This window comes from Bidens hawaiensis, unplaced genomic scaffold (assembly GCF_021521415.1).
Source record: "Bidens hawaiensis isolate Kalapana, Puna unplaced genomic scaffold, B.hawaiensis_p1.1 tig00054985_1, whole genome shotgun sequence".
Classification (NCBI taxonomy): domain Eukaryota; kingdom Viridiplantae; phylum Streptophyta; class Magnoliopsida; order Asterales; family Asteraceae; genus Bidens; species Bidens hawaiensis.
Window position 1 is genome coordinate 14,755 of NW_027506313.1, and position 12,214 is coordinate 26,968.

The window sequence follows — 12,214 nt, forward strand, 5'->3', positions numbered from 1 at the left end:
CTTTTAGATTCTTCGTTATTAAAATACCTTGCTCGATCCACTAAGTTGCTTGGGAACTTAGTTTAAACAAAGTTTCTTCACAAGCTTGCTCGATAGCAAACTTTGCTTGATACAAGACCATCCTTGATCGACGAAGTGTATGTTGCTCGAACACAACACTTAGATCATATTTTAAAGATATATCCTGCTCGGATTGGACATCTTGCTCGAGAAAGTATTTTTCATGCTCGAAGTGCATCAGCTTGCTCGGTTTTCATATTTAGCTAAATCTGGGGAGGTTAAGAAGATTTCAATCATTCCATATGACCCATTAATGTAAATGACCTGTAATGTTGGCAAATTTCCTCAATTCTTTTTATTCGTCAGTATATGTATAATATATTTATATGGAATATAGATTTTGGGAACTCTAGGGCTTTTTTTCATTGAGTTATAGTGTAAACCTAAAAGCGAGTAGGTTAGGGTTTCCCAAGGGAACAATATAAATACAACGCTTTAGAACCAATTTTTCAACACGATTCAATTACTAAATTCAAATTGCGAGGAGGCTTAACCCTAGGCCGCAAGTCGTCAAAACTAAGGAATAAGTTTGGTATTGATTAAAGCGTAGATCTTGAAATTTTCATGTTAATAGTTATCGCCTACTTGAGTCGTGTTGCCTTGTTTGTGGATAATGCGACAAGGATCTTGAAATCCATCGTGTCAACAAGTTTCAGATCTCTAAAAGGTTAGGTTTCTTAAAATATCCTATGGTTTTTGAAAGTTTCTTGCAACTTGCAATTTAAACCTGGTGGAAGATGCGTGATATGAGTTTTATGTCATATCATTGTATGTTCAATTCTTTCACTACTAATGTAATTTTAAAACAGACATACAAATCACTAAAATAGGATAAAATGCCATATTAGAAACTACTTTTAAAAAATTTTACATTATAGTGATGAAGCTGAGAAAAGAAATTAGATAAAAATGCATTTAAAATTTACAGACTTCTATATATAAAAAAAAATATAAAATTTCAATACACAAGTTATGATGTTTTAAATATTTGTAACTTTTATTACTTTTTAAGATGTATTATATAACTATCCATTTAAAGAATACCAACGTTACTAAAAAAACACTATTTAACGTCAATAAGTGATTGCGCAAAAGAATTAAGTGAATTGTGAATCAGCTCGCTTCGTGCGACCAACCTTGATTTGTTAACAAAATGGCGGTAGACATTACGGTTGACGACAAAAGCCTATGTTCTAAGGTTATTTAGGCAATAAATAAAACTATAAAACCATGGAGACCACTCCCGAGAAAATTGGGTATTTCGGGTATGTGAAATACTATTTCAGAGTTGGATTGTCAAAATTCAATTTCGATATTAATAAATGCATAAGAATGATAGTTGGGAGCGGGCCAAAAATAAGATTTTGGTTGGATATTTGGGTGGAAAATACAATTCTCTCAAAGATACTTCAACTCTTATTTGTTATCATGGGGAAAAAGAATTGATAGATACTTGATTGCTGCTAACTAGATAGTTGGCGGTATAGTGATTTAGGATTGGGCTTATGCGTCCGTCGGCTTCCTAAGATGAAATTCAACAACTAAACGAGTGTTATGCCTTGACGCTTAATGTAAAATTTACATAGGAGTTTGATAAATGGGCCGGGCCGAGAACAGATGGAACATGTTTGGTAAATTCAATTTGAGTAAAGATGGATATGTACAATGGGGACGTGAATGATCAACGAATGCAACTTTGGAATAACTAATTCCAAAAAAGGTTAGCATCCTTGTTTGAGAACACGATTGAAAAGAATCTCCACTTATTCGGCTTTGGCTAAAAGGAATGTTCATATCACTTCGAACTTGTATCCCAATTGTTTGGATATTCCATAGATATGTAACACTTGATCCTTATGTAATGGCGGATGCGACATGTCAAAATATCCCTGCTTGATGCAGGATGCCACCATTTTGCCTTCTCGCTCATTGACGTTATGAAGTATCACAAATTTTGAACGATAGTAGGACTCAACAAAACCTGATCCAAACTTAATGGAAACAATAAAGTCTCTAACGAAATTACTATACACGCAAGTAAATTTGTTGAGGAAGTTAAAATACTAAGTTTTTATAGGTCACAACATAATCAAAAAAAGCTTTTAAAACGGTGAAAGTAATGTAATTTATGATAATCTTTAATATCCACCATAAAAAAGGAAAAAAAATAAACGTCAATAAGAATCTACTAGATGCAGGGATGGCAATGGATCAGGCATTGCTTGTTCCATACCCATACTCAGTTGTAAAATTCTTTCCTATACATGGGTCCATTACCCATCGGTATGTGTTGAGTAATTACACGTCGGATATCGGGTATACCCATAGGTATTGGGTATGCCTGTTAATTTGTTAAAAAATATTTCCTTTAGGATTCCCAAGTATATTTTTTAACATTATAATTATCGTATATATTTTTTATTTATTTATGAACTATTACAAATTAAAATGTGTGACCTTACGTACATATAAATGTCATAAATAAATAAATAATAGTACTTTAATTATTATATAGCTTTATGTTTAAACTTGATAACATATAAAATATATATAATTTTTTAATACATATCTTAAATGCAAAATAATTAAAAAATTTTGTGTATAATGAACCTACAAAAATGAAGTTTTATTGGATAAAGGTTAGGAAAAATAAAATTAATAATTAAAATTTTCAGGTTTATAATTCGGGTATATAATTCATGTAAACGGGTATGTGTTTTCGGGTAATCGGGCCGGGTATCACCAAATCCCACACCCAGCCTGTATCCGCGAAAAATTTTCAAAACTAACCCCATACCCGACTCAAATACCCGTCCCGAATGCTTAAAGTTTCAGGTATACCGGTCTCGAATGCTTCGAGCTGGGTTATTTTGCAATCCCTAACCAGATGTTTAGTTATTACCCAACATAAAATCAATACTATTTTATTATTATAACATAAAAAAACATAACTATTAATAAAATTTACCTATTATTATTATTATTATTTTATGAAATTCACGAATCTCCAAATTCCATCTTTTTGTTTGTTGAAATGCATTTAAATCATCATCTGCTCTCTCAATCCAAACCCTAACCCCCAATAATCGAAGCCCTAATTCCCAATCTTCACCTCAGATCTCCCGATTACAGGTCAATTACATCAAATATCGTAGCGATTTGGTCTTAATTTTCATTATATTTTGTGGGTTTGAGTTGCCGATTAGTAATTTGATCGATTTGCTGTCTAGGGTTTAGTGATTCTGCGTGTTTTTTTGTTATTAGATCTAGTTTAAGTTCATCAATTTTGAATAAGGGTTTTGTATATCATATTTATAATCTTACATCATTAGGATTTTAGTGATTTTATTTTCTGGAAGTAGTATTAATTTGTTCGAATCGCTTTGATATAGATCTAGCATAATTCCACGTTTGTGACCATTTTGCCCTCGAAGAGCTCACGGATTCATTTTTGAGATTTCCAGCCAAAAGAGGTAACTTGATATCCTGTTTAATTAATAAAAGGCTCCTGTTTAATGGTTTAACCCGTTTAAGAAACGTGCTGCATTTAAGATAGATTTTCACTTTATGTTACATGTGATTCAGGATAATATTAAATTTGTAGCGATGCAGTCACGTTCGCCGAAAATCACCATAAAAATGGGAGGAAAAAGACCCGATATGACTCCACCGACTGTTAAGCCTGTTCAAGAAACCTTACAGAATGACCAAAATGCTCTTGACGGACCGAGTGATAACGTTGGAGGAAAAATACCCGATATGACTACACCGAGCGTTGAACATATTCAAGAAACGTTAGAGAATGATCAAAATGCTGTTGAGGGACCAAGTGATAATGTTTTAGACGTTTCTTCATCTGAGTACAGTTCAGATGACGAAGACAAAAACAAACAAATGGTGGTTTATGATCATTCGCTGAACGGGTCAAACGTGGTCAAACCGGTCAAACTTCCCAAATCAGATAAACCCCGGGCTGTATCGAAAAAACCGCCCGAAGTGGGTGCCTTTACTGTCCAGTGTGCAAATTGTTTAAAATGGAGATTGATACCTGATCAAGAAAAATATGAGGTGATTCGGGAACGTTTTACCGACGTACCGTTTACATGCGACACGACCCGTCAATGGAACCGGGTCGTTTCGTGTGATGACCCGACTGATATTGAGCAAGACGGGACCCGCGTATGGGCTATTGATAAACCTGACATTGCACGACCGCCACCTGGTTGGAAGCGGATTTTGAGGCTAAGAAATGAAAGCAGCTCTAAATTTGCTGACGTGTACGAATTTTTTCAGTTTTTTTGAAAAGAATTTCCTTTTTTGTGATATTTTTATATTAATGTAATGTCTTTTTGTATATCTTTATTGTTTTTAGATATTATACATCACTGACGGGCGCCAAACTTCGATCACTGCCCGATGTTACTAGGTATGTTATCGGATCAAACTTTTCAATATAACTTTTATTTGTAAATTGTTCTTTTTTAGATATAACTTGTTTCGACCTGTTTTAATATGTGTGTGTTTCTTGAACGATTTGCTTGGATAATTGATGTTTTTTGTCCCTTGCTGGTAATTAAACAAGCTGCTTTTGCGTCAGTTCAGTTATTATATTTATTCGATTTTTGTTTTATTATTTACCAAAACAGGCCTTCCAAATACTTGTAACCACCAAAATGGATCTAAAAGTTATAATTGTGAAAACGGGCTAAATATGAATTTTGAAGTTTAAAATGGGTAAACTTGAAGTTTTATAGTTTTAGAGAAATAAGGGTAAAATGGTCATGTTTTGAATTGTTTTTCATAAATGGATAAGCTTCTTTTGCCTCATTTTAGTTATTATCTTTTTAAGTCTTTTATTTAATTATTACCAAAATAGGCCTTCTAAAATAATTGTAAACACCAAAACGGATTAAAAAGGTTACAACTACGAAAACGAGTAAATACGAAAATTTAAATTTAAAATTGTTAAGTTTTTTAGAAATAAGGGTAAAATGGTCATTACTTGAATTGTTTGAATTAAATGTGTAATTTTATTTTGATATTTAACTACTTTTTAAGGACATATATGGTATATTTAAGTTCGGGATATTTAAGAAATTTGTAGGGGTGTATATGAAAGCATCCCTTTAATTTATTTTTACCAAAAAGGGCGTTCCAAGATACTTGTAAATGTAACTACCATAACGGATCAAAAAAGTTATTATTGCGAAACAGGCCAATTTGCAAAATGTATTTTGCTGCTTTCTGATTATTTGTAAATTAAAAGCTGAATATTTATGTTAATAATCAGATATTTCGAGAGTCACCCGGAACATGCACAAGGAATCGCGCTCAGACGGTTTTCGTTTCAGATCCCAAGACCGCTACGGGAAAACTATGTGAAAAAACGTCCTAAAGCCAAAGCACCCGAAACACTTGAACCGTCACCAGGTACTTTTGAGTATTACTTTACATAATTTTGTATTGCCACTTCTTACTGCCGTATTTATGTTAATGCGTTTCCCAGTGATACGTAAAGAAGGTGTTTCTGGTCCTTTATAGATACAGAGAAGATATAGCATATATATTTTGAATTCATCATTTATCACCTGGGGTAGGAACTATAGAATTTTGTTGCTACAAGTAAAAGTAATTATTTTTAGGGATAGATTAAGTGAATCAGGAAACCGTGTGGCAATTATGACATGGTTAGTAGGCCTATAAACGAACCGAACTGAACCAAACGTTCAGCGAACAGTTTGTGAGCTGTTCAACAGGAAGTTTGTTTATTTGTTAAAAGAATGAACATCAACAAAAATAATGTGTTCATTTAGTTAAACGAATGAACATGAACACATTTCTCGTTTGTTCATTTATGTTTGTGATTCATTTAAATCTGTTCGTTTACTTTTATATTCATTTAAAATTTTTGGCCCGTTACAACTTAGTATAGTTTTAAACTTTTAATAATTGTTTAGGCCCTACATTGTTCTTAACATCACTTTCAACTAGTTTTAGCTCAGCTTGCATGTTCATCTATGTTCAGTTATGCTCGTTTGTTTACCTGAACCATTTGTTTATATTGTTAACAGACAAAATTAAATGAACACGGATGTGTTCATTTTCTTAGCTGACGAACAAGAACAAGAAAATCATGTTCGTTTAATTTTTCGTGTTCGGTTGTTTGTTCGGTTAATGTTAAACAAACAAACACGAACATGCTGCGTTTGTGTACGTTTACAAGCCTAATGGTTAGTTTTGATTATTGAAAGATATGTAACAGATTAGTGAAACACTTGGTATATCAAAACAGCATAAGAACATATTAACTTGATGCCTATATATATTTTTCTTTTTATTTTAATTCAGCATTTTTCTTTACATTTTTCAGTTGAACCATTGGCGTGGGCGGGTCCAGCCGAGAATTTGAATTTGCAGATTGGTATGGCCGGTTTTTTTGCTTCATAAATATGGTTGTTCTATATTGCTAAGCCGTTAATGCGGAAAAATATCGGATATTGGCCGAGGACCGATATTTGAGATATCGGTTATCGTTGTGAGATATCGGTGGGATATCGGTAATTTTAATATCATCCGGAATTTATATATATTGCACTTTAACACTAGCAATTCATTGTATTCTCCTATTAACAAATTAACCTTTTGCAACACTAACAATTGTAGCAAGTAGGAACTAATTAATACTTGAAACACCAACATTAAACACTAAAAGTTGAAAATTAAGACTTGGAATGCTGATATCGGGAATATCGGTGAAATATTGGTCAATATCGGTCAAATATCGATGAAATATCGGTCAATATCCCCGATATTATCGGTACCGATATTCTGACCGATATTTTGACCGATGTTTCACATGAGAACTGATAACCGAGACCGAGATTGACTGCATAGCTATATTGTTGGCAGTTTTGACCCGCTTGCAAATTGGCCGGGTCTTGTTAACGGGTCAAATGGTTAAAACATTTTAAAAAAGGAAAATTGGATTCTTATAATCCTAACTATTAAGTATTGGCCAATAATACTCCCAACTAACAATGTGACCAGTAGCAATCCCAACTTTCAGTTTATTTACCAATAACAATCTCAAACTAATTGGCCGCTAACTCCGTTATTTTTCTGATGACGTGGCGTATTATGTGTCAATTTGTTTGACTATATAATAATTAAATTCTATAATAATAAAATACCAACTTATTTCATCTTCTTCAACTTACAACCTCACCAAACCCTAACCCCATGACCACCCAACTTCTTATTGATCATCATGACAACCACCATCCCACTGCCGGAAACCACCATCATCACCGCTGGAAACCACCATCACCACAGCCGAAATTGAATTAACTGAGGTAAAGTATAGGGGTTGATTTTGTCATGTCGACGTTTCCGGCGAAAACGGAACACCTTTCCTAGTGTAAATCAAATTTGATTCTCGCCGCCATAATCACACATCGTTGTTCTTGTTCACCACCGCCGGAAATTTCTGCCGGAATCACGTTCGCCTCCATCACACCTTCACATGTTAGTCCACCGACGCCGCCGGTAGCCACACAACAAATGCTCACCACCGCTCCTTACTCTTCCGCAATAAGACGCCGCACCGGGAACTTGATTAGGCACCGCCGCCATTAAACTACCACCATTGAAAGTAACAATCTTAAGATTCAAGATCTGAATCTTACATGGAGCTACTTTGGTTGCATTGCAGGAGAAGTTTGTCCAATTCAAGATCTGAATTCAAGCATGGTGGTTTGTTTACGGCAGTGATGGTGGTGGTTTTCATCAGTGGTGATGGTGGTTTCCGGCAGTGGGATGGTGGCTGTCATGATGACCAAGAAGAAGTTAGGTGGTCATGGGGTTAGGGTTTAGTGAGGTTGTAGGTTGAAGAAGATGAAATAAGTTGGTATTTTATTATAATAAAATTTAATTATTAAATAGTCAAATAAATTGACACATAACGCCACGTCATCAGAAAATTAACGGAGTTATCGGCCAGTTAGTTTGAGATTGTTATTGGTAAATAAACTGAAAGTTGGGATTGTTACTAGTCACATTGTTAGTTGGGATTATTATCGACTAATACTCAATAGTTTGGATTATTAGAATCCAATTTTCCTTTAAAAAAAGGCAATCCCAAACACCTTATTCCTTTTCAAGAAGTTAATAAGTTATAAGCTAGTGAAAATAAGCAATCCCAAACACCCCCTAACTAAATAGGAAACAGGTTTAAGTTGCCAAAAGTGTATTTTCGATGCATAAAACCTTGCAAGTCATTTAATTTCTAATTTTCTAGGTATTGGATTAGTGGTGTGCGTGAAATTGAAATAAACTGATCCGTAACCGAAAGTTTGGTTTTATGTTTCTTAAAAAACTGAATTTCTGGGTCAGTTTCAGTTTGGCATGTACCTGAAACCGATCTGTAAAAACTGAAAAGAAAAAAAAACAACTTTTGCTGTTAGATTTATGGATTATATATATACGTATAAAAAAAGTTAATTTGTGTATGCAAAAAATTTAGGCCCAAATGGGTAGTAAACAATTAATCATTAATCAGCAAAAGAAATTAATGCTCAAGTTCATTTTTTGGGTAGTTTTTTGGCCGAAAACCCAAGTGACAAAACCGAAAAACTAAACCGACTCATTGCAAAAACATGTTTTCGGTTTTAGCCCAAAACCCAACCCACCCTAATTGAAATAATATAAAATTAGTATACATATTTGACCCACTAATTATTTATAAAAATATTAATTTTGGACCACAGTTTCGAGTCAGTCCAGCCGACCCGACCCCTTTTAAACATGATAGCCAGCCTGTTTACTTTTTTTTGTATCTTAATTATGGTTTGTATATAAATGTAGCTGAGCCGTTATCGTGGGCGGGCCCCGTGGAGGGCGAAAATGGTATGCCTGAGTATTTGAAGACGCCCGAGGTTGACCCTGAGAATCAGGCTGCAAAGAAAGCAAAGAGAGACGATTTCAATTCTTTATGATAAGGATTGTATCTTTTACACGGTATGGTATGTTGTTGATATATCTCATTAGAGATGGTAGTGTTTGTTGGTATCTTGTAAAGATGTATCAAATGATGGGTCTGAAGACTTTGCCACGGGTTTAGGTGTAACCGGTTTAAAATTTTGACCGGGCTTTTGATGTTAATGTAGGGCACTAGTGAACCACGGTTTGGACCTGGCCGGATATGGTTTTAAAAAAAAAAGTTAAAATTTTTTGGTGTTACTTATAGTACTGTTTTTAAGTCTAATATGAAATTTTGAAGCTTTATAATTGCATAATTTAGTTTAAAAGTATGTTTGTTCTTAAGGGATGTTTAAGCATTTAAATGTTTCATTAAAAAAAGAAAAAACCTGGATTCTCGATAAAATGAAAATATTATTTTCAATGATAACAAGAAGTTTTGAGAAAGTTTTCAATGGATAAGGCAATGCGGCTTCATTGATTCTATTAACTAGCTATGATATGGTGCTTTGGGAACAATGGTTGAGAAAATTGGATGATATTGTGTTGAATTTCAAGCAATTAACCATGAAATTCAGGGTAGGTGATCAAGTGTTTTGAATTGAAATGGTTGGGTAAGATTTTGAAGCTGTTTGGTAGTCTCTTAACGAATACTACCTTAGGTAACCTCAAATCTGAATGGTTAAATGGCTACCTCTTAACCATTCAAACTTAAGGTTATCATTTAACCATTAAGATGTTATGAACCATTATGAGGTAGTTTTTTAAAGGCGCTTTGTGCTAGAAGCTGATGTTTCCTCTAAATATTATGAGGTAGCTTTCTAGTTTCCAATGACCATTAGGTTTTGTAACACCCTAAGTAAATTCCATATAGGTCATGGTTTTGAGATGTTTATGGTTGTAAGGTCGTTGTATCATCTAATGTCGCACACTCGCATCCATTGAGGTCTAAAATAGAGTTGGTCAATGTTGTGATATATTCTTATGTGCACGAAACATGTATAACCGTCTCCTATATTGGTCCTTGCATCATCCAATGTCACACACTAGAGGTGTACGAAAAAAATGCTATATGGACTTATGTTTTGCCTAAACATTTTTCTAATTTTATCTTGCAACGTGAAGAGTCGGTACAATTCATCTGGAATTTTTGAATTTGCTAACATTTTTTTCTCACTTATATAGCAAAATGTTGGCAAATTCAAATGTGTTTTCCTGCCGATTAATCTATGAAAAAAAAATCATTGGCTGCCTTATTAGCCCGTCAAGCAATGACATTATTACTTGATCCTTAACAAGTTTGTGATTATACCATAAAAGGTCTAAAGCATTTGTTGAGGACAAGGATCATCTTCAAATCCAACCTAACAGAACTGGTCCCTGGTCTTCGTCATCAAATCACAGGCTGGCTTTAATTCTTGTTCTTCCTGGTCGATTCAATTTGCCAAATCCGTGCCCACTTGGGTATGGTGTCTGAACGTAAAGCTACTCAGTTCATACGCAGTTAAAAACACTATAGAAAACGCATTTTAGAGGCTTTTGAGAGTCATGCATTTCATGTATAAACAGTCACAAAATCCTGACCTTTGTTTGCATTTTGACTAGTAAGTTTAGTGTTTACTTGATCCCTGTGGTTATCGATTGCTCTCGTTCTATATTCGAACCAAACAAATTTTTAAATGAATTAATTCCAATTCAGTTATAGTAAATTCCGCAATTCATATACAAATGTTGACTTAAGTATAATACGCTAATTTGCGTAACTGCCACTATTTGCGTTCAATTGCGAAAAAGAAATATGTGAATCCTTCACTTGCATCTTGTAAGAGCCCATTTTTTCAAAACTTTGGTAACTTTCATCCAGTTTGACCCGTTTTCAGAAACTTTGATGTAACTTTCAACCTGTTTGACTAGTTTATCCACTTCACCACCATCATCAGCTATCTTTTACTTTGACCCGTTTAAGATAAAACACCACCCAAATCACAACTAGTTCGGGTCAAAAGTCGCACCTCTACGTATTAACTACAAACAACAATTGTTGAAAGACTAGAATCAGCAGCCCCACTAACAAACCCACCATTCTTCTTCACATTCACCAAATAACTCAACACCTCCTCACTAATCACTTCCCCGGGTATTAGCAGCGGGACCCCCGGCGGGTACGGACACACCAACTCCCCGCAAACTTTCCCGACACTCTCTTTTAAACCAACTTTCTTCTTACTCGCAAAAAACGCCTCTCGAGGACTCAATCTCATCTCACTAGTAAATACAAGACTTCATAACCGTCTCATTTAACTTTTTTTCATTTAACCGACTCGATAAACTATATTTTTGTGACAAGTGCTTCAAACCCGACACGAGCCTCAAAACATCATCTCTACTTGTTCCTAAATTAATCACAAAAGTAATCGAACGGGTCCCAGTAAGCTCTGAAATCACTCCAAAATCTTTATCTAAAATGCCATCAGCTTCAAAACCAGATATACCAGATCCGACACCCTGACAGTTATTCTCAACGGATCAAGCCCGAAACTAGAATCAAAGATTCTAATTCCCGGGATCTTTTCTATAAGGAATCTTGCTTCAGTAGCTATTTCAACAGATTTGTTAAAAATGGTATCCGGGTTTTCGTTTATTTGGGCGCGTGCAGCATCTAACGAAGCTAAAAGGAGATAGCTTGGGCTTGTGGTTTGAAGGGTTTGAAGGGACTGGCATATTCGTTCTCGGTTAACAATATTATTATTATGTGACATGTGTAACATGGATGATTGTGTGAGAGAGGATAGGACCTTGTGGGTTGACTGAACGGAAAGGTCAACATGTTGACTAAGAGCAGACCGAGGGAAGTGTGGGTGGAACCCTAAGTGGGCCCCGTGGGCCTCGTCCACGATGATTGGGATGTTGTGTGAATGGCATATTTGAGATATCTGTTCGAGATTGCTGCAGATGCCATGATATGTCGGTGAGGTTATTAGTACTGCTGATGGTTTTTGGCCTTCGGTTTTCAATTCGTTTATTGTATTTTCTACCTGTGGTGGCAAGAGTATTTTGATCATAAATAAAAAAAACATAATTTAATATCACCCAAAAGATATATTTTCTGTTTTTTATAGAAAAAGTGCATAACCTAACTTTGGTGTATTAAGTCCGTAAACAATATTTTATCAAATTT

General features: G+C 34.7%; 1 protein-coding gene and 1 pseudogene across 2 annotated transcripts; one reads left to right on the forward strand and one right to left on the reverse strand.

The window, feature by feature from the left end:
- Positions 1-3,085: 3,085 nt before the first annotated feature.
- On the forward strand, positions 3,086-9,265 carry LOC143617468 (methyl-CpG-binding domain-containing protein 2-like). Of its 2 annotated transcripts, XM_077090017.1 has the most exons (7): positions 3,086-3,192; positions 3,453-3,533; positions 3,646-4,337; positions 4,433-4,486; positions 5,351-5,490; positions 6,431-6,481; positions 8,923-9,265. In XM_077090017.1, exons 3-7 carry the CDS (start codon positions 3,667-3,669, stop codon positions 9,051-9,053), a joined length of 1,047 nt encoding a protein of 348 aa, XP_076946132.1. In that variant the 5' UTR covers positions 3,086-3,192; positions 3,453-3,533; positions 3,646-3,666; the 3' UTR covers positions 9,054-9,265. The 2 variants fall into 2 exon arrangements, with proteins under 2 accessions (XP_076946132.1, XP_076946131.1); XM_077090016.1 differs by lacking the exons at positions 3,086-3,192; positions 3,453-3,533 and having other exon boundaries at positions 3,625-4,337.
- Positions 9,266-10,947: 1,682 nt separating this feature from the next.
- Positions 10,948-12,098, reverse strand: LOC143617469 (uncharacterized; annotated as a pseudogene).
- Positions 12,099-12,214: the final 116 nt, after the last annotated feature.

What these genes read in the sequence shown, in the direction of transcription:
- LOC143617468 (XM_077090016.1), top strand. Translation starts at nt 3,628, where the DNA reads ATGTTACATGTGATTCAGGATAATATTAAATTTGTAGCGATGCAGTCA. An exon ending in AGCTCTAAATTTGCTGACGT is followed by an intron (nt 4,338 to 4,432) that starts GTACGAATTTTT and finishes TATTGTTTTTAG; the next exon opens with ATATTATACATCACTGACGG. An exon ending in GAATTTGAATTTGCAGATTG is followed by an intron (nt 6,482 to 8,922) that starts GTATGGCCGGTT and finishes ATATAAATGTAG; the next exon opens with CTGAGCCGTTATCGTGGGCG.